Source organism: Lutra lutra, chromosome 4 (genome assembly GCF_902655055.1).
Source record: "Lutra lutra chromosome 4, mLutLut1.2, whole genome shotgun sequence".
Taxonomy (NCBI): Eukaryota; Metazoa; Chordata; class Mammalia; order Carnivora; family Mustelidae; genus Lutra; species Lutra lutra.
The window spans coordinates 116475006-116500622 of NC_062281.1; the positions used below are offsets into that span (position 1 = coordinate 116475006).

General features: G+C 45.0%; 1 protein-coding gene across 6 annotated transcripts in view; it reads right to left on the minus strand.

Annotated features, from left to right (window-relative positions):
* The window catches only part of SLC44A3 (solute carrier family 44 member 3), a 113937-nt gene that overhangs the window by 30402 nt on the left and 57918 nt on the right, over positions 1-25617 (minus strand). For 5 of the 6 annotated variants that reach the window (XR_007126606.1, XR_007126605.1, XM_047725767.1 and 2 more), the window contains 2 exons: positions 15683-15839; positions 13076-13162 (listed from right to left, as the gene is read on the minus strand). Coding sequence is in view for 4 of the 6 variants with exons in the window: in XM_047725767.1 (XP_047581723.1) it covers positions 13076-13162; positions 15683-15839 (244 nt within the window). In the remaining 2 variants the exon portion in view is untranslated. The remainder of the gene's footprint in view (positions 1-13075; positions 13163-15682; positions 15840-25617) is intronic. The other variant, XM_047725763.1, reaches the window with a different exon arrangement.

Consider the following 25617-nt stretch of genomic DNA (forward strand, 5'->3'; position numbering starts at 1 on the left):
GGTAAGCCCATTCTGCTTATGTAGAATGTTTACCTTGGGGCCTGGCTTAATGTAGAAACGTGATAAATGGCTGTTACTGTAAACCAGACTTTAGGAGGCTGGTTCTTCAGAACCATAAGAGAATGTCACGCATCTCTGATTTGAAGCTCAGGACTATGGAAATGTCAAGAGGGAATGGGGCGCCGAAATGGGAAAGTTTACACGTTTTCATACACCATGCGGTTTGGGGAGATCATTTTAGGTCACAGTTCTGTCCCTTCATGAACATGTTTTTGGTGGCCACAGGGTTGGTGAGGTGAAGACTGACGTGTATGAGAGAGGCCTGCTGACAGAGAGCCAGGAAGTCAGCAGAAAGGTCGCTGGTTGCAGAGAATGACTATTGGTTTGCACCCCAACTTGGCCCAGTTTGCAGCAAAAAACTCAAAAGAAAAATGCATTTGCTTAAAGATGCTATAATAACAGATCTTTTCTTCTTGAAGTTTCAAAAGACCATCAGACCTTCTACTCTAGCCTCCTCCGTCCACAGGCTCTTCTGGGAGAGAAGTTTCCCTGGAAGTCAGTCTACGGTGGTGGCAGGCAGCTCTAACGAGACAGGGTAGCGCTTTCCAGCATGTGTTTCTGTTTTCTTTATTCCCTCCCTGCTCCTCTTAGCAGATGCTAAAAGCTGTGTGAAGGCGGCATGAAGCCAGGGCTGGTGCTGAGAAAGTTCAGGCCCTCATCTTCAATCATGCTTCCATCCACAGACAAGGTCAGGGCTGGGGATGGGGCACTGGGCCAGGTCAGCAGCCTCGTGTTCTTGAGACCTCCCCAGGTTTCTTTGTTGCCACCTTGATGGAGGCAGGACGTGGGCCCAGCTGACAGACCCTGAGCTCCCTTCCCCGCCCCCACTAAACTGCATCCCAGGGAAGGCATATGGCCTCAGCTGTCCCACTGCCCAGACTAATGCGAGCCTAGCAAATGTTCCTTGCTGCCCCACCCTGACGCCAACTGAGGCATTCTATCAAAGGCAAAAGGAGGGGGAAGATCAACACACTTGAAGAACTGTCGAAGCCTGGATCCACTTGCCAAAACTTTTAGGAACTGCCTAGCCCCACCTAGATAAGGAAGTGCTTGAACCAAATTCTCTGCATTACTTCTCCTCCTAGTTTTCACAGCTTTGTTTCTCAACCATCTATAGAGATAAGACTGGGAATGGAAGGAGTATCCAGCTACCCCAGATCTATGTGTGATGGCTTCCTCTGCTCTCTTGACCTCTGTTTCTTTTCCCTGTGTACTTTCTACTCCCTCCCCGCCCTACACATTTCCCACTCAAGGAGGACTCAGGCTCTGGGCTCATTCCCTGAGGCAAGGTTGGGGCTCTTGAGGGGTGGGGGACAGGAAGACACTCAGTCTGCAACTCATATTAGCTTTTGCTTTCCAAAATTTTAAGCTCTTTAAGCTCTTACTTACCAGCGGAGAAGGTGAAGGAAGGGGATCCTCAGCATGAACCAAATGTCTCAGAGTAGGAGGTGAGCATATAGGCCTTCCTCCAGCCCTAAATTAGAAAGTGAGACTCCCCTGGGCTGAAGGAGGGAAGGAAAAGAGATCTGTGGGTCTGACCACGGGTCCAGTTTTCTTTTTTTTTCAGCAGAGTGTGGAGAAATGGCAAGACTCTCAAGGGAAGTACCCATCCTGAGGGCGTGGGCTTGCCGGGAGTGAGGGGTTCCAGAGACACAGGGCTTTCAGCGGCTAAGACCAGAACCTCCCAGACAAAGCAGGAGGGCTGGTTAACTAACAAGTGCACATCCAGGTAGACAGGACCATGAGGGGCCTTGCAAGAGTCCTGCTTCCCAAGTAAAGCCTGAAGATGGGATGCCATGAACAGGAAAGGGGGTAACCTGTGTGTACTAAAGCTTAGGGACACCTGAAATCTCCTAGAAGCCCAAGAATAACAGGTGAAATTTACTGCCAGCCCAGCGTAATGGGAGCTCCAAGTCAGAAATTAGGTTGAAAAACATGATATAGTATTCCCTGCACATCTGAGTTTGTGATCGAGATGCACACCATGTGGAAGTCAGTCCAAGATGGCAGGCGGAGGTTGACAGCCACAGCGCCATGAGATTCCAGCTTGTAGCAGAATGTGAGTTAGTGACTGGGGCACTGAAGTGGCTTTTCTTCTTTCAACCACTGGGACTCACACCTTTCAGGTTTTAGTCTATTAATGCATCCTCTAGTCCTTAGCCAACAATCACTTCTTCCTCCCAACCTGTCTCCATGTCTAGGACAAAGACAACTGGGAGATGACAGCAGAGGAATGTCCTCCCAGTCACTGTCTTACTTAGAAGACTATGGAAGAGAAGAGGGGAAGGTACAGGTTCAGAGGTGGGCATTCAGAGGCCTCTGACAATAACTGTTCCAGAAGCAGTCCAGGGAAAGAGAAAGGACATGAAGAAACCTCTTTCCCATTAAGGGGAAGACTAGGTTTGGGATAGGAGCTACTTAATGATTTAATTTCATTTCCTACACTAAATGAATTTGGGAAATGTTGAAACTAATCTATAATCTTTACATTTTCTAAAAGTTTTTAAATTCCAGTTAACATACAGTGTGATATAAGTTTCAGGTGCATAATACAGTGACTTAACATTTTCATATAGCACCTGGTGCTCATTTCACTAATCCCCATCACCTATGGGGGAGGTTGGGTTAAATAACATTTACATTTCTTAAGCATTTAGGGTAATGCTGAGAACTTGGACTGTTAAAAGTTCTGAACTACGTCCCCCAACCCAGCCCCCACCCTGACTGGGAATCACAGACAATGGTGGGACCAGCCTCAGTGGCCCGGCAAGCATGGCGCCCACAGCAGACATGAGCCTGCTGGTTGGAAGAACATGGGAATCCATCTATGGTTGCCACAGCGCCATACTGAATACCGTTCATCATAGCAGTGTTTTCATGTATCACCTGCTTCCTTATTTATGAGGAAACTGGATTTTGTGAACTTTAAAGGTGGTTTTCACAGACCAAAGTTAAAAACACAGACAATCTCCCTCAGCATATTTCCAGTGTAGCCAGAGCAGGCATGAAGAAAAGGCACAAGGAGCAGTAGGAGTTGCTTCACCGTCTACAGAACACTCACACCTGTGAACAGAGTCTTAAAAGAAAGCAAATAGCAGTTCCTTGCAACAGATGACGTCTGAACCAGCGTTGTTGGAAAAAGCCCCAGTTGCCCTTGTAGGCCATGACACAACGGCCCAGGACTGCTGAAAAATGGGCGTGAAGAAGAAAATGAGTGCTAGATACAGAAGAGACGGGCCAAATGGATTGCTGTGCAGGGCGTGTTTCCTCAACCTCAGGCCACCATCTTTTCTTGTCTTGGTCATGGGTTCCCTCACCATCACCCTTCGTGAGGGGAAAGCCTGGGCATTATTCTGGACAAGGGGGACTGGAGGGGCCCCTCTTAGCAGTTCAACTGCTCCCCATAAGCCATTAGTGCAGTGCTCCTGGGAAGAGAAAGGTGTATTCTGAGGACTTCCCTAAGGATGCGGACACACTTCTCACTGAGCAGTCTTAGTAGATAACCCCAGGAGCTCAGCACTGATCTAAGTGCGTAGGAAAGCATCAGTGCTCATCACTTTGTGGGCTGGGGAACATGATAATGGCTTCCATTTATTTGGCCCACACCTCTACATGCCAGGCAGAACACTAAGAGCTTTGCAAACATTATCTATTTAATTCTCTGTAATAATCCCAGGAGATAGGCACTGTTGTACCCAACTTGTCTAGCTACATGGTAGACCTCCAATATTTGTCAAATGAATGAATAGACAAAAGCAACTAACCCTCTCCTTCCCCTCACAAAGGAAACTAACACTTTGGAGCATGTACTGAGGCAAACAGCATGCTATAATATATGCATGAGCTTAGCTGGCCCTCTTACTGCCTAGGAGGTAGGTTTAAGAATTTTGCTTTATGGGGGCGCCTGGGTAGCTCAGTGGGTTAAGCCTCTGCCTTCAGCTCAGGTCATGATCCCAGGGTCCTGGGATCAAGCCCCGCATCAGGCTCTCTGCTCCGCAGGGAGCCTGCCTCCACCTCTCTCTCTCTACCTGCCTCTCTGCCTACTTGTGATCTCTGTCTTTCAAATAGATAAATAAAATCTTTAAAAAAAAAAAAGAATTTTGCTTTATGTATGGGGTTCATCCAGTTGTCACACAATAAGTGGAGGAACTATAATTCAAGCCCAGACCCGTCTGCCTCTTCCCACTCTATCAAACTGCTAGGAAATGGGTATATGGTCCAGATCCAAGGAAGTGGGGAAAGGGGAGGAAAGAGGAGTTCTCATAAGACATGGATAAATGTTGGGTTGCCCAGGGGACTTAGTTGGTTAAGTGACTGACTCTTGATTTTGGCTCAGGTCATGATCTCAAGGTTCTCGGATGGAGACTTGCATCAGACTCCCCTACTCAACGGGGACTCTGCTTGTCTCCCTCTCCCACTGCCCCTCCCTCTGCTCTCTCTCTCTCTCTCATACACACACACACTCTAAAATAATGCACAAATCTTAAAAAAAAAGAGATATGGATAAATGCCTTCCAGGAAAAAGAGAGAGCCAAAGTGTAAGGAGAAGAGAAGAGGGTTGGGGAAGGAAGCTGGGGACTTAGAACCATTAATAAGAGGGGAGACTTCTTCCTTGCCAGGATCCAAATGTTCCCCACCCTTCTGCCCTAGGAGCATGGAACTGACTTCCATGTTGTCCAAGGGACAGATCTACCTACAGTTCTGCTGAAAAGGTAAAGCCAGGGCAGCTCACATTGTGTAAAGTGGTGTACTTGTCTATCTCCAGTGTCTCAGTGACACTTGTGTGGGCAGAAGGAGAGAAAAAGACACAAGGTAGAGAAGAGAAGAAAAAGCACTGTCCACCTGTGTGACGCTGGTTGAGGCTTTCAAGCCTCTGGACCCCAGATTCTGCTGTAATCAGGAGAAGGTGCCCCATGATCCTTATAGTTCTAGGGTCTGAGTTCCTATCCTGCAGAAGAAGTGCTGTAGTGGACTGAGGAAGACCTGGGTTTCGATCCTGGTGCTGGGTAACCTTGTGTTTGTGTTTCCATGGCCAGGGACCTCCTTTAGGGTAACACCTCTCATTTGGTCCCAGAGTGGGAGGCTGACGTAAGGGACTGGTGTGTCTGGGGAAGGGGCAGAGCTCAGGCTAGCTCAGCCGTCTGTCATTCTCTTTGGGATCCACCTGTCACCGAGAACGCACCTTCTTGGCTCCTAGGCAGTAAGCTTATAGGAGAGACCTCAGAGGCAAGTCTATACTGTTGGCTGGGCCTGGGAGAGGGTGGGCTGGTCCCTCTGTTTCAGGAATGAAACATTAATAAGCTGTTCCTACAATGCATTTTCTGACATGTTCCTTAGGTACTCAGGTGATTTTTAAAAAATGTTTCAACACATTTTAATTTGTTTTATTCTTAAAAGATTTTATTTATTTATGTGAGAGAGAGAGGGGAAGAGAGGAGTATGTGTACATGAGCAGGGGCAGAGGGGAGGGAGAGAGACAAGCAGACATCGTACTGAGCACAGAGCCTGACAGCAGATGGAGCCACCCAGGTGCCCCTTAACATTTTTTTTTTTTTTAAAGAATTTTGCTTATTTATTTGAGTGAGAGAGAGAAAGAGCGCACAAGCAGGGGGACTAGATTCCCCACAGAGCAGGGAGCCTGATGTGTGACTCCATCCCAGGACCCTGGTATCATGACCTGAACCGAAGGCAGTTGCTTAATTACCTGAGCCACCCAGGTGCCCCAGTGCATTTTTTTTTTTTAAGATTTTATTTATCTATCTGACAGAGAGAGATCACAAGCAGGCAGAGAGGCAGGCAGAGAGACAGGAGGAAGCAGGCTCCCTGCCGAGCAGAGAACCCGATGCGGGACTCGATCCCAGGACTCCGAGATCATGACCTGAGCCGAAGGCAGCGGCTTAACCCACTGAGCCACCCAGGCGCCCCAGCCCCAGTGCATTTTTTAAAGACTTTATTTTTAAGTAATCACTACACCCAGCATGGGGCTCAACCTCACAACCCTGAGATCAGAGTCACATGCTCCTCCAACTGAGCCAGCCAAGCACCCCTCGAAGTTTAGTCTTTACCTGCTCGACTGTTAGCTCTCTCGGTTGCTCAGAACTTGGACAAGGAAGCAAAATGATTTATCAAGTCTCCAAAACTTTGACACACAGCTCCATTATTTTCTTCCTGTCCCAGAGTGGGCTGCTACTCAACTTCTTGGAAACTAAGTATATCATCTATTTAAAAAAAAAAATAGATGGGTGGCTCAGTAGGTTAAGCCACTGCCTTCGGCTCAGGTCATTATCCCAGGATCCTGGGATCAAGTCCCACGCTGGGCTCCTTGCTCAGCGGGGAGCCTGCTTCTCTGTCTCTGCCTGCCACTCTGCCTACATGTGTGTTCTCTCTCTCTCTGACAAATAAATAAATAAATAAAGATCTTAAAAAAAAAAAAAAAAAAAAAAGAAGGAAAAAGGATAATAATCATACATCCTTACAGGATTATCTGAGTTTGGAGATGGTTGACACATGTAGCTAGCACAGTGCCTGGGCGCGTCAAGTGTCCAGTAAGCAGACGTATTCTTGTCTTCAGGACTTACACACCATGAAGAGTCAAAGCCATTGAAGCCTAATGCTCGGCTGTCTCTCAGCAGGGGTTTCTGAGTAGCCCAGGGCTCCATGCACAACTGACCCTCCCCGTGCACCTCCCTTCCCCGTGGTGACGCAGTGACTCACTCAACAGATATTAACTGCCTCTCTGAAAAGGCAGAAGAATTTCAAGCCAGGAAGGACCTCAGAGTCCAACCTAAGATGGCAGCTGTTCCCTGGGCCTTACCCCATGAGGAGGAGAGGCTGCTGAGGCTCACTTGGGGAAGAGGGCTTGAGGGCCTCACCCTCCTGAGCCCTGACCCTTGCAACACACCCACAGCAGGTGAGAGCTGGGCTCCAGAGAGGCTGCTCCCAAGAAGGCACACGAAGCCACGGCCCTAAGGACAGCAGGCCCCGAGCCAGGCACCAGGAAACATGAGGATGCGGTTTGTCTTCCCCAGACAGCCTGGGGCCCCTGACAAATAGGTTGTCTCAATTCCTTTCCATCTAAAGCCAGGGCGGTAACATTTGCCACCAGACAGCTGGGCTGTGAGGCTTAGCATTGTCTATAAATGGGCCTTAATGCAAACTATCATACTGACACATGTGTTAGCCTATTCCTAAAACATTCACACTTGGGGGCAGCTCTCCAGGACCCTCGCCCTTCAGCTGGCTGCCCCCAGAATAGGTGGGGAGTGGCAGGATCCAGAGCTACTGCTGTCATGGAGAGGATGGCCGTCCGGATGCTCTGGGAGGAGGCCATGATGGCAACATCAGCTCCCAAGACCACTCTGTCCTTTTAAGAGACGTCACATCATCTTCATAATCTAGTGAGAGAAGTTGCACAATATTCATTACTTTCTTCTCTCCCCGCCCCCCTGATTTGTATGTGCTGCCCTAGGGAGAGAAGAGAAGTCACTGGAGATCTGCCAGTTGGCTTGAGATGAACCAAAACCTGACACAGACGGGTCACTGACTGCCTCTGCTATTGATGGGACTATGAGAAAAAGGGTCACTGAAACCGAGCTAACTGCAAGGAAAGCCGGCAGTGGGGAGCAAAGGCTTTGAGATGTTGCAAAATGGAGCCTGCCACAAAGGCTTGGAAGACAGAGGCCAACATTATGTGTGCTGAAAAACAGGGACTGGCAGGCAGCGTGGGTGGTGGGGGTGGGCTATGAAGTAGGGAGGAACGGGGGTTGTTTTCCAAGCAGTGGTGAGTTTTTCTCTGCCCTGGACCAGACAAGATCATCTGTGGCCTTTCTGAGCTGTGTATCTGTTAGTCAGGGAGACAGGAACTACAGCCGTTTCTGATCAACTTCGTGTCTCATTCCCAATAGATGTCAAAGGACCGCAGGCTGGGAGCTTTATGGCCTGCACGATGGTAGACACGGGCTGGCTTGTCTTCTCCAGCAGAGGAGCAGGGCCTGGGGTGGAGATGCCCATGGTGGTGGAGGGACGTGAAGCTGCTGGGTGTCACAGGGCTCCGCTCTTGCGAGACTGACAGGGGTGACGGCCTCTCACCAGCATCTGGTTACCAGGAATGTCACGGATTTGCTCCCCTGGCTGTGGGACAGGGGTCCTGGGAGCACCTCTGCAAGGGGGGTGTGGCTAGATGACCTCCCATGTGCTCTGTACACACACAGGACTTGAAGGCTGGAGATCTGGGCAACGTCAACCATCGCTCGTGGCTCTTTGTGACCCCAGGGCAAGTCCTCAGCATGGATAAGAGGTATGAGGTGAAAAAAGCTGGAAAAACATGCGGTTCACACGTCCCCACTCTGCGAGGCTGCTGCACCTGACCAGGGCCGGCTTCATTGAGGAGCTCCTCCCAGGAGAGATGGAGTGGAAACAGTCACTCTCAAATTGTTCGCCCTCCACCCACAGGTCTCTTCCCATGCCCATCCCCACTTCTGGTGCCAGAACAAAGGACTGAAGAGGAATGCGATTCTCAACATGATGAAAAGACGACGAGTTAAACAAGAGCCAAAGAGTCAACAGAAGTAAAATGTTAATTAAGACAAGCATAACTGCAACGGAACAACGGAGCCAGCCCACAGCGAGGCTGGGGGTATGCCCACAGCAAAGCGTTCCTTCGCCAGGTTGCTAATCCCGACTCTGTGTGCCCACATTCACAATCTCTGCAGCATTGCCAGGCATAGCTGTGGTGCCTGACGTCTTGACAGAGTAATGAATTTGAGTCCTCAGGAAACGAAGTAAAACACCAATTTTAGTTCATAAATAGCACATTTTAGTAAGCTTTAGTAACACACTATGTACTTTACTGATTAGTTAATAGCTCTTGGTTGCAGAAGAAAATGAAAACCCATGCAATTTTGCCTGTAAGAATTGAAGAAAGAACATTCTGGAATGTGCAGGTCAGTGGGGAATCATCAGGAAGAGCCTTGTTGCCCACCAGTGGATTTCAGACTTGGAGGCACACCGATCTAAATTAGAACTAACATCAGAGTTAGGACAGACATCTGTGTCATCAATGGAGAAGAGATGTGTACCTAGGGAGACATTTCCATGAGAAACTTAGCGGACACACTAAGAAGTAAGAGGTGTGTCATTCCTGCCACTGGGTTAGCCTGCAGAGCCCCACAGGGGAACTTCTCAGTCAGGATCCTGGAACGTGCTGGGAGGGAGCGGGAGGCTACAGGATCTCCTTGACTGAAAATCTTTGAGAACAGCCCAGCCCAGCCTCCCAGAAGCTTTGACACTGACTTGCCTAAAGGGAGAAGGTGGGCCCTGACCCCACTGACAAGCCTTTTCTGGATCTATAACTGCATGATTCACCCTTCACCCTTTTCAATGCCCCTACATCTTTCCTGTCCTCCTCCACAAAAATTTGCCCCATAAAAGTATTTGCTCAAGTGTCAGCAAACTCATGGGCCTGGCCCCCCGACAGGGATAGGCGCCTGAGAGAGTACCACAGACAGTACTTGTGTCTTCCTCTCCCCTTGTTTAACAATGTGTACTGGTGAAGGGCTTGGGTCCTGGAGGCAAAGCAGATACGGATTTAAACCCCAGTTCTGCTACTGGCTATGTGCTCTCTCAAGCCTTATCTATCAATTGGAGATTCTATCTCAAAGGGCTATGGGGGAAAACGAAGGACTGATGTGAAGGCAGGAAAGTGTTCAGTGCATGGCTGGGAGCACAGTGAATGCTAGAAAGCCCAGGGCTCCTGCTGCCCTTCTCAGCTGATGACCTCCAGTGGGTGGTCAGGGCTCTAGGACAAATGCTCTGCTCTAGGACAAATGCAATGTCTTCGAGGAAACCTCTCCTCATTACTAAGATTCTCTTTGCTGAACTTCCGCAGTCCCCGTTCCAGCACCAAACGTGTGCCTCTCTGCACTGACATAAAGGTCTCATGCGAATGTCTCCCACTGTCACCCCCTTCCTCAGGCTAGCTCGTCAGCTCGTTGTGTGTTGGCTTTCTGTCACCACAGTCCCCTTCCCTTTCAAGCCCGGGTTCAGATGGTTTGAATACAGCATAAACAAGCACATAGGTGTTGGATAAACGTGGGAGGTGTGCCCACGTCACTTTTTCAGGTATACACGTATTTGGTCTTTACGGTGGAGAGACAAGTCATGAGACATGATGACATGTGGGGCTTGGTCTCCCGGTCTGCAAGTGAGTCACTGTGCAGCCTTAGGCGGGAGGTCTGTAAGAATGCAGCGACTGCCACCTGCCTCCCTCCCGGGGCTGGGGAAGATGAATCAGGCTTTTTAAGCAGCAGCGGTGAAACACGACCGGCTTCTTAATGCTAAGTAAAGAAGAGCATCTGGGCTCTGATGGTAACAAATGGGTCTCATTCTCTTTCAGCATCTCCCAGCTCCGACACCACTAAACAAGGCCAGTAAAATAGGCCGCAGCGTTTTAAAATCAGATTTCCAGAGAAATCTTCCCCCGGGAACTTGTGACAGCGCCAGGAGATTTTTCAAAAGGCTAATCTAAATTCCTTCTCACTTCAGGCTCCCTTCCCTTTGCCTTTTGCCCAGTGAGATCAACAGCTCTGACCTGTTATACGGTGATTATCTTTATTCTTAAAATCTTTATTTTTCCTCTGTTTTCCAGGAGTGGATTTAGACTAGAGGGGACTGTTTCCTCCCTATCAGTATTCATATCATTCTTCTCTCTTCCTTCTCCATGCTTTCCCCCCCTTTCTCCCTCTCAAACCAGCAGACCTCCCCGCAGGGCCTGTGTTGGCCTGGACTACCGGTCCTGCGGCGGCCACCACAATGAAAGACACTCTGACAGCTGGTTCATGCTGAAGCCTACTGTACCAGCCCCATGACCGGAATCTGAAGGCCCCAGCCCTGTCTGCAACGCGGATGCATCATGGGCTGAATCCAGGCCAGTGGGGTCTTTTTGTGGTTCAGGGACAGTCACTCTCACTGAACATCTGGTAAAAGGTCCCTAGTTCTTTATAATGGTAATTAAGGTGTGGCTAACATGGAGGCTATTTAGGATCTTTGAAATAGTTTGAACTCCCAGGGGAAAGCGGAGTGGGTTCCTAACAGCTGGTGGAATTTCAGAGCGCAGAATATACAGGATAACAAGGCAGAGGAGAGAAGCAGAAACAAGGTGCAGGACAGTGGCTAACAAATATGGTTTAGCAGCACTTCCCTGTCTTCAACTGAAACCTTCCGTGGAATCCCACTCCAAGCTCGGATGGGAGCGGCACTACTCTGCGTGGAAGCCCGGGTAAAGTGGTGGAGGTACGGCCCACACTTCTGCCTCCTCACCCCTGCTCTCCTCTCCTGAAAGGGTGGTTCCTGGCACCCACAAGGAACCCCCAGGCTTCCGTGATTGAAGGAGCAATAGAGAAAGGAGGTAAATTTACATACACAGTGAGAGGGGATGGCAAATCAACTTTAGGGCCTTATGGGACCATGTGGCCAGCATATTTGGGTAGCAGTGGTCCCATTGCTTTCATCTTTCTAGTTTATCATGTTTCTTAGCCTTGATTTTCATGACCAGATATATTTTATCAGAGTATATTTTTGTCATGCATCTCAAAATCTTTGCAGACTAAGTTGGTGTCTGGATGTATGCACACAGTTTTAGGAAGAGAGAAGCAGGCATATCACATCCATGATAAATAAGACATTCATAGGGTTTGGTTTCACTTGCTATACAACTCACTATTCTGAAAGGGGCTAATTACTTTTTAATTTTATTTATTTATTTGAGAGAGAGAAAGAGCGAGAGAACACGAGCAGGGGGAACAGAGGAAGGAAAGGAGAAAGCAGGCTTCCCACTGAGCAGGGAGGCCAATGCAGGACTGGATGCCAGGACCCCAAGATCATGACCTGAGCAGAAGGTGGACACTTAACCACCTGAGCCCCCCAGTGGCCCAGGTACTATGATATTTTACTATGCTTTATGCTGGCTTAAAGCAAACCGAATGAAAACAAAATACACTCTAAAATGAACTCAAGATTTTTTAGTGCCTCAAAAATAGAGCTTTACACTATTAAGGCCACACTTTCCCCTGAACAATGAAAGGTATTCTTAAAACCACTTATAGTAAGATGTTAAACACAGATGGTCTAATTAGTCCTTTTACTTTAGCTGTATATTTATTAGGAAGAGCGGCAATAATAAGAAATACTTTGCTAAGTGAGATTTCTGTGGACTTTTAAATTATAAAAGCAGACTTAGAAAAATACTGCTTTCTGTAAATTTGGCTGAGGGCTATTAATTTCTGAAATTATCTACAGAAAAGCGTAACATATACTTTAGTGTCCATCAATTTGAAAGACTCGAGAAATGTGAAATCCAAACAACTGCAGTATGTAATTTTTTCTGATTTTTAAAGTAATATTTATAGCTTGAAAGGGAAAAGCTGGTGAAATATATAAAAATCAGACAAGCAATTCTTTTCCTATTTCAGGAAAATTACATACAGTTCTTAAAGAAGACATTGACAATTAGCTCTCAGTTGACACATACTCATTATGCTAGAATTTCTAAAAACTCCTCCCCTTTTTATTTCTGAGAAGGGAAACACATTTCTTTCAGAATTGGAAGAATGGCTTTAATGACCTATATAATCTATAGCTCAGAAGTCAGATCCATCAGACAGCCTGTTTTCCTCTGGTCAAAGCTAAGAATAACTTCCACATTTTTAAACGGTTGGGAAAAAAGTCAAAAGAATAACAACATTTTTTGACAGGTCAAAATGACATGAAATTCACATTTCAGTGTCCATACAGGTTTCTGGAATGCAGTCATGCCCATTCATTTGTACTTGGTCTGTGGTTGCCTTCCTACTACCACGACAGTGTTGAATAGTTACAACTAAGACTGAGTGGCCCCCATGCCTGAAATATTCCTACAATCTGGCCTTGCCCAGAAAAATTTGCCGACCCCTGACCTAAGAGATGGAGTCCACTGGAGGGCCCCTCTGTGTGTCCTTGGGGCATGCGGCAGGAGACGTACCTGGTTGAACTGGCGCAGGCATTTGTCCAGACACCAGGAACAGCAGAAGCAGTGTCTGCACACACATCTGGACCATGGGCCACGCTGCTGGAATTGGGATCAGAACCAAACAAACAGAGTCAGAAATACAGAAAGAAAGAAGCAGACAGTTTCTGCAGACACACAGTCCAAGTTTCTAACCTGGAGATTTATGTACCTGGGGAGGCACGTGGTGTGGGAGACATCCTTCCATTCTGCACATGCTACTACTACTACTGATTATTACCATGATTATCGCTGAGGGTGAAGCTTCTCTTCTGTGGGCTTACCTTGTGATGATTGCTGGTGATCTCAGCAAAACCAGAAATGGGTTAGTCCATATTTACTAGCAAAGGTAAACTAGGCTTTCTGGTTCTAGTTCAAAAAAAACCAAACAAACAACTCTTTCCATCTTCCCCTAAGTGTTGTCAGTGATAAAATTTGCTTTTTCAAACCAGTTTGTGTTCTTGAAAAATCCACTACCTAAAGACCGCGAAACAAATAATACATTGTAGATACTAATTATGTGCCCATATAAAAAAAGGAATCAAGTTTAACTTTCTTTCCAGAAAAAAAAAATTCCATACAGAGATTTTTAAGGGCTAAATTTCAAGGGACAAATTAGCCCTTTGACATGTAATTTGGACATATGCATAGCTCAAGAGTAAATAAAACTCTTGGAGGAGGGGCGATTGAATGTGTCCCACTGACTGCCCAGAGTTAAAAAAACAAAAAACAAACAACAAAAAAATCCCTTTAAACAATCCTGAAAATAGTCCTCTCTTGAAGACCCCAGAAGTAACTCAGCCTTATATGGATATTTTCTTGTCCCAGTGTTAACTCAATTGGATGAAACTTGATCTGGACACTTTTCAGCCTGGCTGTGGTTGTGAATGAGCCATTTCATGTAGGAAAGATCACACAGCAGTGGTGAGAAGTGTTTAAGTAGTAGACACAGTGTGGGGAAAACCGTGTCTTTTTAACTGAAGAAAGCAGGGAGATCATGAAAGGGGAGTTTGGCCCCCTGATCCTTCTGGGATCTCAGAAGTGATAAATAACCTTTTGGACCCCTGCCAGAGAGACCAGTCACTAACACCTCTTTTAGATTGATGGAAGAGAGTTTAAGGAGCCTAGCTCTAAGAAGGATGGCAAGGTTCCCTAGTGCTCATTAATTTGTGATTATCTATTGCCAATGCATATAATGAATATATTTAAAATAGAAATATGCTCTACTCTTTAAAAAAGTCCTTCTTGAAGGCGCCTGGGTGGCACAGTGGGTTAATAAGCCTCTGCCTTCAGCTCAGGTCGTGATCCCAGGGTCCTGGGATTGAGCCCAGCATCGGGCTCTCTGCTCAGCGGGGAGCCTGCTTCCCCCCCCTCTCTCTGCCTGCTTCTCTCCTACTTGTGATCTCTCTGTCAAATAAATAGATAAAATCCTTAAAAAAAAAATCCTTCTTGAAATTGAAGGATCAAAGTACAAAATGCAGGAGCCAGAGTAGCTAGGTTTGGCTTGGAACTGGCATGCCTCTGCAAGTCACCAAAATGCATACATTTTTCCATTGCTTGAAATGTAGCCCTGAGAATCTCACTATAGGATTTATTTCCAAAAAAAGTCAAACTTGATTCTTTTTTAATGTGGGCACGTATTAGTATCTACAGGGCAATCTTTCAATAGAAATACAAGAAAATACTCTATGATCAGGACAAGTCCTTAGCATGTATTTCATGATAAGGAAGCTAGATAGCTTTATGTGAAATTCAATCCATTATTCCTAATTCATATACCAATCTTAAGCCTTGATTAGACACTTAAAAACATCAAACAATTTTAAAATATAGGAATAAATCCACGTGTAGAATTTCCCTAATTTATGTGTCCTTTAGTAAGGACACATACCCACGTCCAAAAGGTTGGAATCAGGTAAACTTGTGAAACTCTGATCAAGTCACAAACACTGAGGTGGGGGTGGGTAAGGGATTAACATTGTGTGAGAACAGAAAAGTTGGGAAAAGTCCAGACTTCCCTTGTTTGGCAAGCCAGAAATACCATGAGAACAGCTGTTTTCCTGGTGTTCTGGTTTCCACTGGCATTCATAACCAAATGTGCATGGAAATAAAAACCAGGGAGGAGAAAAACCCCCAGGCACAAAAGCCCTACAGTGTTCTGTCTTTTGAGCTGAGATTTAGGTCAGCTTGTCCACTTCTCACTCTTCAGCACATTTTCTCTCCCTGTCTCTCTCTCACATACACACACGTGCGTGCGCACGCACACACACATTCTCTCTCACACTCACTTATTAAAACTACCCTCCCCACCCCACACCAGTCACTTCCCACAGCACCGTCTAGGAAACAGAAAAGTAAGGAATATTTTAGCTTTAAAAGAGAAACAAACAAATATTATTCCTGTCTCATAGTATATTTTTTTACTTAAAAAAAAAAACCCAAAAAACAGGATAAGTGTTCACAGAAACAATGGCCACTGCCGCGGGTCCACACGCCTGTCCTGGGACCTGCTGCAGCTGCCCAGTGATTACCTTTTCTGCCCCCCACAACACCCTCTGCCCTCTGCGCTTAGGACAGCCTTACCTTGCCCTCCAGAGCGCTGGAAATGTACATGAGAATGGTTCTTGGAATCCTTGTCACGGTGATTAAAAATGACCCTTTTATGGCTGTTCCTTGATGGTAGCGGAAAAGAATGGAAAGAGACCAAAGGATTGGGTGATCAGGAGGGTCATTTTTATTTCTGGGAAGAGAGGAAAAAAAGACAGCACTTAAAAAACACCATTTAAAACTTCTCTGGTTCAAATTATCAACAGTGATGATTTATAAATGCAATAAGCACTAACACAATAAGCATTTGGCAAAACTTTCATACTCATTGGTAGCGAAGGTTAAATTATTTCTTGGACTGACTTCTTGTCATGCCGCTCAATGCTACAAATAAAACGGAAAATTTAAAAAAAAAATACTGAGGAATGAAAATAAACAAGCTTCCCTCTTTACCATGCCTCTCCACCCCCAAATCCTATAAGTTTTCTCTTAATCTCATTTTCCCTTTCAGAAGTTTAATTATATAATCATTTCCAAGGTCTACATGACATATGTAAAAATTGCCAGCATTGGCTTGGTGATTAAAATCACCACCAAATCATGTGACCAGGAGGGCAGCCACAGGGACACCAGTGAGCTCCAGCTTGACGTGAAAGGGACAGAAAGTTCCGGCTCCCACACAGCTCAAGGCTCCTAAAATCCAGCTGATTTCTACTCTGCTCTTTAAAGGTCACTTCAGTGTAAATCATTTGTGGAACGTGTCATGACACAGCAACCAGGAACGCAAAAGCCAGTTTCCCAAGCAGAGGGGAAACAAAAAGTGAAAAAGAACAGAATGGGCACAGCCTTCACCCTACCCCAAACCTGAAAGATTAAACAAAGGAGGGAGGGCTGGCGCCACCCCTCCCCTGACCCTCTCAATTCCCGCTGGTGCCAGTTCTAGAAAATGAGGCCCTTTCCGAGAAGCCACCTCTGATTCAAGTGAAGCTTGGTTACTTCATAATGGATTATGCTACAACTCGCTCTGGTTGCTAATAAGTCACTATGAATTAAAGTTTTGACAAGAGCCTAGGTTTTGAGGGAGAAAACGGAATGTGGCCAGAAATGTCTCAAGAGCTGGCAAAAGGGCTATATTTTGCTGTTACTGAAATCATCCAGGAAGGAAAGGAGAACCCGAAAGTCCTATTGGGAGCAGAGGACCCATGATCCAGTCGCCCCACAAAAAGGATGTGTGTTTCAACTCAGTATTACTGAAAATAGGAAATACCAGGGAAACTATTGCTGATATGAATTCATGCTGGTCTGATAAACTACAACAGTGGTATCGGCCAGGAAACTCTGACATGGTTTTTCCCTTTCCTCAGCTTTTTTTTTTTTTTTTAAGGATTCCATTTAGGAGATTTATGTGCCTTAGAACTTATTAGAGCGTTGAGAGGATACAGGGAAAAGAGGACAGGGCCTGCTTTCCATCTGATAGGGAAACAAGTGATTCACAGGCCACCGTGAGGGGGGCTCTGGGGTCTGGTCCTCCGGGTGTTGAAGTCTCGGCTTCAGTACCTTCGTTCTGAGAACATTTCCTTGGGAGGGGATTAACCATTTCAGGCAGCGGCGTGACTGCTGAAGTCTGTGACACACTCTGGTTGTCACTCGAGGCTCTCCAGGGCTTGGTTGGAAGAAGATGCCTCAGTTCCAGAAGTTGGGTTATCATGTGATGAGAGAAACAACTTAAAAAGAAGGCCCTTCCAACTCAGTCTGGCTCGTGGAGACAGGAGTCATTAAATACACCCCCACTCACCCGCCCCCAATTAGAAATCATCCTACAGAAAAGGGTTAAACAAGTAGAGTGTCTCTGAGGCCTCCACCTTCTCTTCTTAGACCTTTCTCCATGTTCAAAGGTAACATGCCCTGCCATGCCTCCCCGGCTGTGTTTGTGGCCACGACCTTCATCTCTGCCTCCTTCACAAGCAGCAGAACCTGCCCTCAGGAAGAGGACCTGATTATATCCGATGAAGCTTAAAATGATACTCATCTCTGGATTTCACGGCATTCTGAGAACTGGCTTGCGGGAGGGCAATGCAGCGCTGGGCGTGTCAGGCAACCGGGGCTGAGCTGAGGAAGCCCGGGCCTCCTGGCAGGTCTGCCCTGTGTCCCCAGGGCATACTGCGTGTGCAGCACCTTCCACCCCACTTTTGTGGCAGTGGCATAAGGAAGAGCTGGTGAGAGTGAGAGCATAGGTGACTCTAGGATGCTTCCCCCGCCTGGCCCTGGGACCCGGCGTCCCCTTCCTTTTAAACTTGTGGCTGTCCTGTGGAAGCCAGATCCCAGGACACCACAGCAACTCAAGGCGCCAAGCAGAGGCTCTAACCGTCCCCTCTATTTGGGTCACAGCCCACTAGGGTTGTGCGGCAACCACTCGTCCCTCAGACAACACGGCATCAGGCCAAGCAAACAACTTCAGGGTCCCAGAGGCAAGTGTCAGCTGCAGGTGGCTCCGGCCAAGGGCTGAGGACTCAGCAACAGTATGAGGGTGTAACTCTGTGCAGAGGCTCCTGGACAAGGACCAGCCTGAATGGGAGGGACGGCCGCCAGTATAAATCCGGTCCCCAGCAAAGGGGTGCTGTGTGGTCCCCAAAGAGACCATCCTTTTCTGATGTTTCTTTCAGCAACATCACCGTACGGTCCATCTTTCCAACCCTCCAGAAAAAGGAGATTGTCTTTATTATGAAGAACAGGATTCTGTAGCCGTCCCCGGTGACGCTGACTAGGGTTAGGAAATCCATCTGTCTCCCGCCTAAATCCCACAGGCTCAGCTATTCACCCAATCCCCTCGCTGCCTTCTCAGCCAGTCAGAGCAGCTGGAAACCATCTCTGGAATATCTGAAATCGATGATGAAGTCATGCCTCAAGCGTCCTTTCTCCAAGTTGAACGGTTCTAGTTCCTTCCTCTCACCACCCCTAGCCACATCTTTATGGCTCTCTGTGGACCCCTCTTCAAGTGAGTTGTTGTAAAAGAGACATTTTACAGGTCACTGTATCCTGATGCTTGATGGTCTCTGTGTGATGTCTTAGCTCTCACGATGCTTATATGCATGACAAAGATGAACGCAGGCTGGCTAACCCCCACCCCCACCCCCGGAGTGCAGGCCAGGACATGAGATCTTGTCAACCGTGGGATGAGGAAAAACCTTAAGGTTTCCAAAATTTGGCACCATGTAAAAAAGAAAACAGAACTCCTTAATAAAGAAATAGTGCTCTAAGTTAGTCGACATACATTTTGTTTTTATCAAAGTAGTATGTAAATATCTTAAGTCAAATAGCACGAGACTAATGAGAGAAGACAGGAGTTTGCTTTCCCCACTGCTCATTTTCTTTCCCTAGAGGTCATACATTAGCTATTTCTTCTGTAACTTCCCCCACACTTCCAAATTACATGTTCTTTCTGCCGTGTATTTTTTTCTGCTTCTGATATTGTCTACTGAATTCTCACTCTTCTTTTTTAGATGTGGTGGGGAGGGGCAGAAGGAAAGGGAGAGAGAGAATCCCAAGCAGGTTCCACAAGCAGCCGGAGGCCAGTGTGGGGCTTCATCTCACGACCCTGAGATCATGACCTGAGCCAAAACCGAGAGTCAGACACTCAACTGGCTGAGCCACCCAGGCGCCCGACTTCTCACTTTGAAACAAGTCTGTCAATTGTTTATCTTATACAACCTAAACATTTTCCCATTCTCTCCTTCTTATCAATAGATTTATATTGAAGTTTTTAGAGTTTTTCCTCTGCTTTATTGAGATATAATTGACATAAGACATTCTGTAAGTTTAAGGTGTACGATGTGTTGATTTGATATATTGCAAAATGGTTACCACCACAGCACTAGCTAACACTTCACTAGCTAACACCTCCCTTACGTCACAGAATTACATTTCTTTATTGTGGTAAGAGCATTTATGTTCTACTCTCAGCAACTGTCAAGTATATGATACAATCTTATTAACCACCATCACTATGCAGGACATTAGATCCCTAGAACTTATTCATGCCAACTTGAAGTCTGTACCCTCTAACCAGCATCTGGCCATTTCCCGCAGCTGCAACCCCAAGCCCTATTAGTTACCACTCTACTGTTGCTAAGTTTCCACCGTTTTAGCTTTTTTACATTCTGCATATTACAGTATTTATCTTTCTCTGACTTATTTCGCTTAGCACAATGCCCTCAAGGTCCATCCACATTTTCACAAATGGCAAGATTTTCTTCTTTCTCCTGGATGATTAAAATGCCATTTTGTGTGTGTGTGTGTGCGTGTGTGTGTTTGTGTTTGTGGTACCACATCTTCTTTATTTAGTCATCTGTTGATACTTGATCAACATGTGGGTTGTTTCCATAGCTTGGCATTGTGAATAATGTTGCAATAAACATGGGAGTGCAAATATCTCTTTGAGATCCTATTTTCATTTCCTTTGGATATATACCTAGAAATGGGATTGCTGGATCATAAGGTAGTTCTATTTTTAATTTTTTGAGGAAGCTCCATACTGTTTCCCATGGTGACTGCACCAGTTTGCATTCCCACCTGTAGTGCACAGGGGTTCTCTCTTCTCCACACCCCTGCCAACACTTGTTATCTCTTGTCTTTTGATGACATCCATTCTAACAGGTGTGAGATGATATCTCCTTGTGGTTTTGATTTGCATTTCCCTGATGATGAGTGATGCTGAACACCTTTTCATGTACCTATTGGTTATTTGTATGTCTTCTTTGGAAAGATAATGTATGTTGTTCCTCTGCCCATTTTTTAACTGGATTTTTTTTTAAGAGGTGAACTTTATTTATTTATGTATTAAATCTGTATATTTCTTGTTTCCTTTTTTGGAAAGATTTTATTTTAGAAAGAGAGGAAGAACGTGCTCATGTAAGTGGGCGGGAAGTGCAGAGGGAAAGAGGGAGAGGTAGAAAATCTCAAGCAGACTCCATGCTGAGTGAGAAGCCCAACGCTGGGCTCTATACGAGCCTGAGATTGAGCCCTGAGATGAAACCAACTGCCTAAGCCACTCAGGCACCCCTTTGCTTATCTTCTTTTTTAAAGATGTTATTTATGGGGCTGCCTGGGTGGCTCAGTGGGTTAAGCCTCTGCCTTCAGCTCAGGTCATGATCTCAGGGTCCTGGGATCGAGTCCCACATCCCTGCCTAGCAGAGAGCCTGCTTCCTCCTCTCTCTCTCTCTACTTGTGATCTCTCTCTGTCAAAAAAATAAAATCTTAAAAAAAAAAAGATGTTATTTATTTGAGAGAGACAGAGGGAGAGCACGCGTGGGGGTAGGGTCAGAGGGATAGGCAAACTCCCCTCTGACTGGGAGCCTGACTCAGGGCTCGATCCCAGGACCTTCAGATCATGACCTGAGCTGAGGTCAGATGCTTACCTAAGCCACCTAGGTACCCCTATTTATTTTTTTAGAGAGAGAGAAAAACAGAGAATGCATGAGTAGGATATGGAGTAGAGGGGCAGTAGGAGAGGGAGAAGGGAGTCTTGAGCAGGCTCCACAAGTGTGGAGTTCAGTCTGGGGCTTGATCTCATGAGTCTGGGATCATGACATAGGCCAAAATTTAGAGCCAGACACTGCATCAATGAGCCACCCAAGCACCCCTTTAGTGGAGTTTTTATCGTTATTGGATTATATGAGTTCTTTATATATTTTGGATATTAACTTCTTATGAGATATATGATGTACAAATATTTTTTTCCATTTCATAGGTTGCCTTTCATTTTGTTTTGTTTTGTTTTGTTTTTTACTGTACAGAGGAGCTGAACAATCTATACCCTGAAAACTACAAGACTTTGATGAAAGAAACTGAAGAAGACACAAATAGATATTTTGTGTCCATGAATCAGAAGAATTCATATTATTAAAATATCCATACTATCAAAGCCATATATAGATTCAATGCACTGCCCATCAAAATTCCAATGACATTTTTCACAGAAAAAGAAAAGGCAGTTTTAAAAATTTGTGTGGTATTACAAAAGATCCTAAACAGCCAAAGCAGTCATGAGAAAGAAGAACCAGCTGGAGGCATCACACTGAATTACGCTACAAAGGGGTAGTAATCAAAACAGTGCGGCACTGGCATAAAAATGACATATAGATTGGTAGAACAGAATCAAGAGCCCAGAAAGGGAAAAGAATAGTCCTTTAATAAATGGTATTGGGAAAACTGGATAGCTACATACAGAAGAATGAAATTACACCCTTATCTTACACTACTCACAAAAATTAATTTGGAGTGGTTTAAAGACTGAACCATAGCAACTGAAACCATTAAACTAAAGATAACATAGGGAAAAAGCTCCTTGACATTGGCCTTGGCAATAATTTTTTGAATATGACATAAAAGCACAGCCACAAACGCAAAAATTAATAAGTGATAATAAAAAGCTCTGCACAGTAAAAACAAGCAAACCAAAAACCAAAACACACACACACACACACACACACACACACAAAACCCCCCAAAACAACCCACAAAATGAAAGTCAACCTGTGAAATGGGAAAATTTATTCCTAAGTATTTTATTGTTCTTGATGCTATTGTGAATGGGATTGTTTTATTTTTCAGATATTTTGTTGTTCTAGAGATGCAACTGTTTTTGGTATGTTGATTTTGTATCCTGCAACTTTACTGAATCCACTGATTAGTTTTAATAGTTTTTAGTGGAGGTTTTAGTTTTTTTCTATTTGTAAGATCGTATCATCGGCAAAGATATTTACTTCTTCCTCTCTGATTTGGTTACCTCTTATTTCTTTTTATTGCTCTGGCCAGGACTCCCAGTACTATACTGAATAGGAGTGGTGAGAGCAGGCACTGTTGTCTTGCTCCTGATCTTAGAGGAAAAACTTTCAATCTTTTACCACTGAGTATGTTTCGGTCAATGTTTACTGTTTACAAATATCAGTACATTAGTAACACTTGCAATGATCCAAGTAGTATTTTCTTTTTTAAAAATTATGTATTTATTTATTTTTGTTGGAGTATAAACCAAGTAGTGTATTCTGATTACAGTTCCTTTCCTATACGACTTTTGGGTTTTCCTGAAGTTAGTAACTATTTCACATTTTTTATTTGCTTGGTTTCTCTAGGGTTTTATCGAATACTTCACCAAAGTGTAAATATTTTCTCTACTTGTTCAAACATATCTGGTATTCTCTTAGTTTCCTTTTTCTTTTTTTTTTTTTCCCTTGGAGACATGCCTCTGGGAGCCCACTGCTCTTCTGCTCCTCCTTGGACTGGGTGTTTTTTATACTTGCTTCATAGCTACCCTCCTGGGAACTCCCTGTTCTTCTTTACTGTGTTGGATCCCATTTCCTGAAACTCCTAGTTTCCTACCTGGCTTACTCATTCATTTCAGAGACCACCCTCCCTAAGAAAGGAGATGGGGAGCAAAATATTTTGGGATGTTGCGATCTTGAACATGACTTTATTCTCTTTTACCCTTGACTGATACCATGAACAGGTACAGAATTCTAGTTCTGAAAATAATCTCTTTCGAACTTTGAAAAGTTTGCTCCATTGTCTTCCTTTTTCAGAGCGGCTGTTGAACATCAGACCCCATTCTAGTTTTAGATCCTTTGCCTGTGATCTAGTTTTCCCTTAGAAGCTTCTGGGATCTTCCCTTTACTCATGTCCTCTCGCTCTGGGAAATTTTCTTTGATAACTTCCTCCTTTCTCTTTCCTTTGTTCTCTATTTCTGGAACTCATATTAGTCAGATATTCAGTCTCCAAAATGCATTCTCTTAACTTTTTATCCTTCCTTTATTTTCCATCTTTTTGTCTTTTTGCTCTACCTTCTGGAAAAATTCTTCAATTTTATATTTTAATCCTTCAGAAGAAAAATTCTACTTTCACAATCACATTTTTAATGACTAAGAGATCTTTTTTCTTTTTTTGTACTTATTTTATGGATGCAGTATTCCTTTGTTTTGAGGATATTACAGGTTTTTCTATTTTTTTTTTTTTGTAGTTTTCTTCTGCTGTCTGCATTGTCTTTATTTTCCCTAAATTCCCTTTGTTTTGTTCATTTTGGTCTTTTGCTTTACTAGAGGTTATCTGTGAATGTTGAATCATCATGGCTATCAATTCTTATTTAAGACTGAGGAGCTATAGTGTGAATTAAGTATAGCGTGAACTGGCGGCTCTGTATGAGGGGTGACATTTGCCTGGTGAGTTTCACTGTCTTTCAGTCAGGGAATCATTTCATTAGGGGACCCCTCCCCCACCATATGGCATTATCTAGGGGTCTTTACTCTGGGTTGGTAATTTCTCCAAAGAATTGCCTAATCTCTTGCCGAGGGATATCAACTTGGCCGTCAACATCATAGGAGCTGAAACACCGAATGCCCTCTGGTGGTGGCCGTGGGGGTCCTCACTATTCAGTATTTAGGCTTTTACTTATGTCCCCTTCTTTCAGTACAGAGCCTTACCCCCAGCCTCAGCTGTGCCAGATACCCAAGTCTGGACCCTTTCTGGTTTACCCCTCCAGAAAGCAAAGATCCTGTCTCCTGCTGTTTGGAGAAGGGGCCCTGGAGCTTAACTGTTCCTTAGGAAGACCTATAACTAACCTTCAAAAGTACATTTTATACTTGAATTCCTGCCCATCTAGGTTTTTTTTTTTTTTTTTTTTTTTTTTTTTTTTTTTTTTTTTCACTCAGATCAGCCTGTCTTCCTTTCACCTCTTCTCCCAGCCAACACACACAGACGAGCCTGATCAGGTTTGTCTAGTCGGCTCAGTTGCTACTCATCCATACTCTCTTCAGCTTCCAGCATTTGGTTGATATTGCTTTTCCTTGTCGTTTCCTACTGTCCCTGTACGTTTATGCCTCCTTCATTCTTTCATGGTTTGCGGGGAGGGGAGCGGGAGTAGGAAGAGGGATTAGAGGTCCAGGTAGACACTCACTAGAAGTCCAAACCAAAAGCCCCCGCTGAAAATGCTTCGGTTTTGTGATTCTAAGGTAACACAAAAATCACTACTGTCAGACAGGTGTCACCTGCTAGCCAACAGGTTGGAATAATCTTTGTTCCCGTACTCAGGAGCAAGCAGCACATGCCACCCACCTCTAGTGGCTCAGAGGTTCTCAAAGCCAAGGCATCCCACGGTCTCTAATGATGAGGGCTCCCAAACAGCACCCCCTGTATTAAAACCCATAGTGCTCCTTATTTTCGGGAGGTAATTGCTCATTGGGATGAATCATCCCTGCTTGACTTTCTTACCCCCACGAATATTCATGCTTATCTGCTCATTTGGTCTGAGATCAGAGGAGGATCAGCCCTATAGGGAATAAACTTCCTGTCCGCAGTCCAACCCTGTCATTGTCCTGGCCTGTTAAGTTGGCCTGTGGTTTTATCTTTGCCCTGTGGAGAGTCTCACACACACACACACACACACACACACACACACACGAGGTAAAAAGTTCGGGTGTGTGTGTGTCCTCAATTATTTTGATGAGGTAATGGGGTGAAAACACTTAAATAAGTATCACGCTGAACAAAGAAGCAAGTAATTAATTCACTAGTACTTAACAAGACGAACATGGACGTATTTTATAGTTGCCTACAATTTCCTTAGGGTTTAAAATTATTTTCCAAGAAAACATTTTCCACATTTTACATAGGATAAAAGGACGCTCAGAGAACTTACTGCAGTGTGTTTCAAACAGATCAGTAATTTTCTTAGGTTTGAAGTCAATAAGAACGGATATTTACATAAGTCAAACTTTCCTTTCAGACGTCTTTCAATTCTAAGCAGTAGGATTTACGACTCTGTTTTGCTTCCCTCTGAATTTTCTAGCTTAAGGCGAAAGAGCTTGGAAATGCGACAGATTTGAAGTATAATATTTCTTTTCACCACCAAATAAGCATCCTGGTCCAAATTTGACCTGAGTCTTTGATGCCTGCCAATCCCTTTTAAAACTCCAAAGTACTTT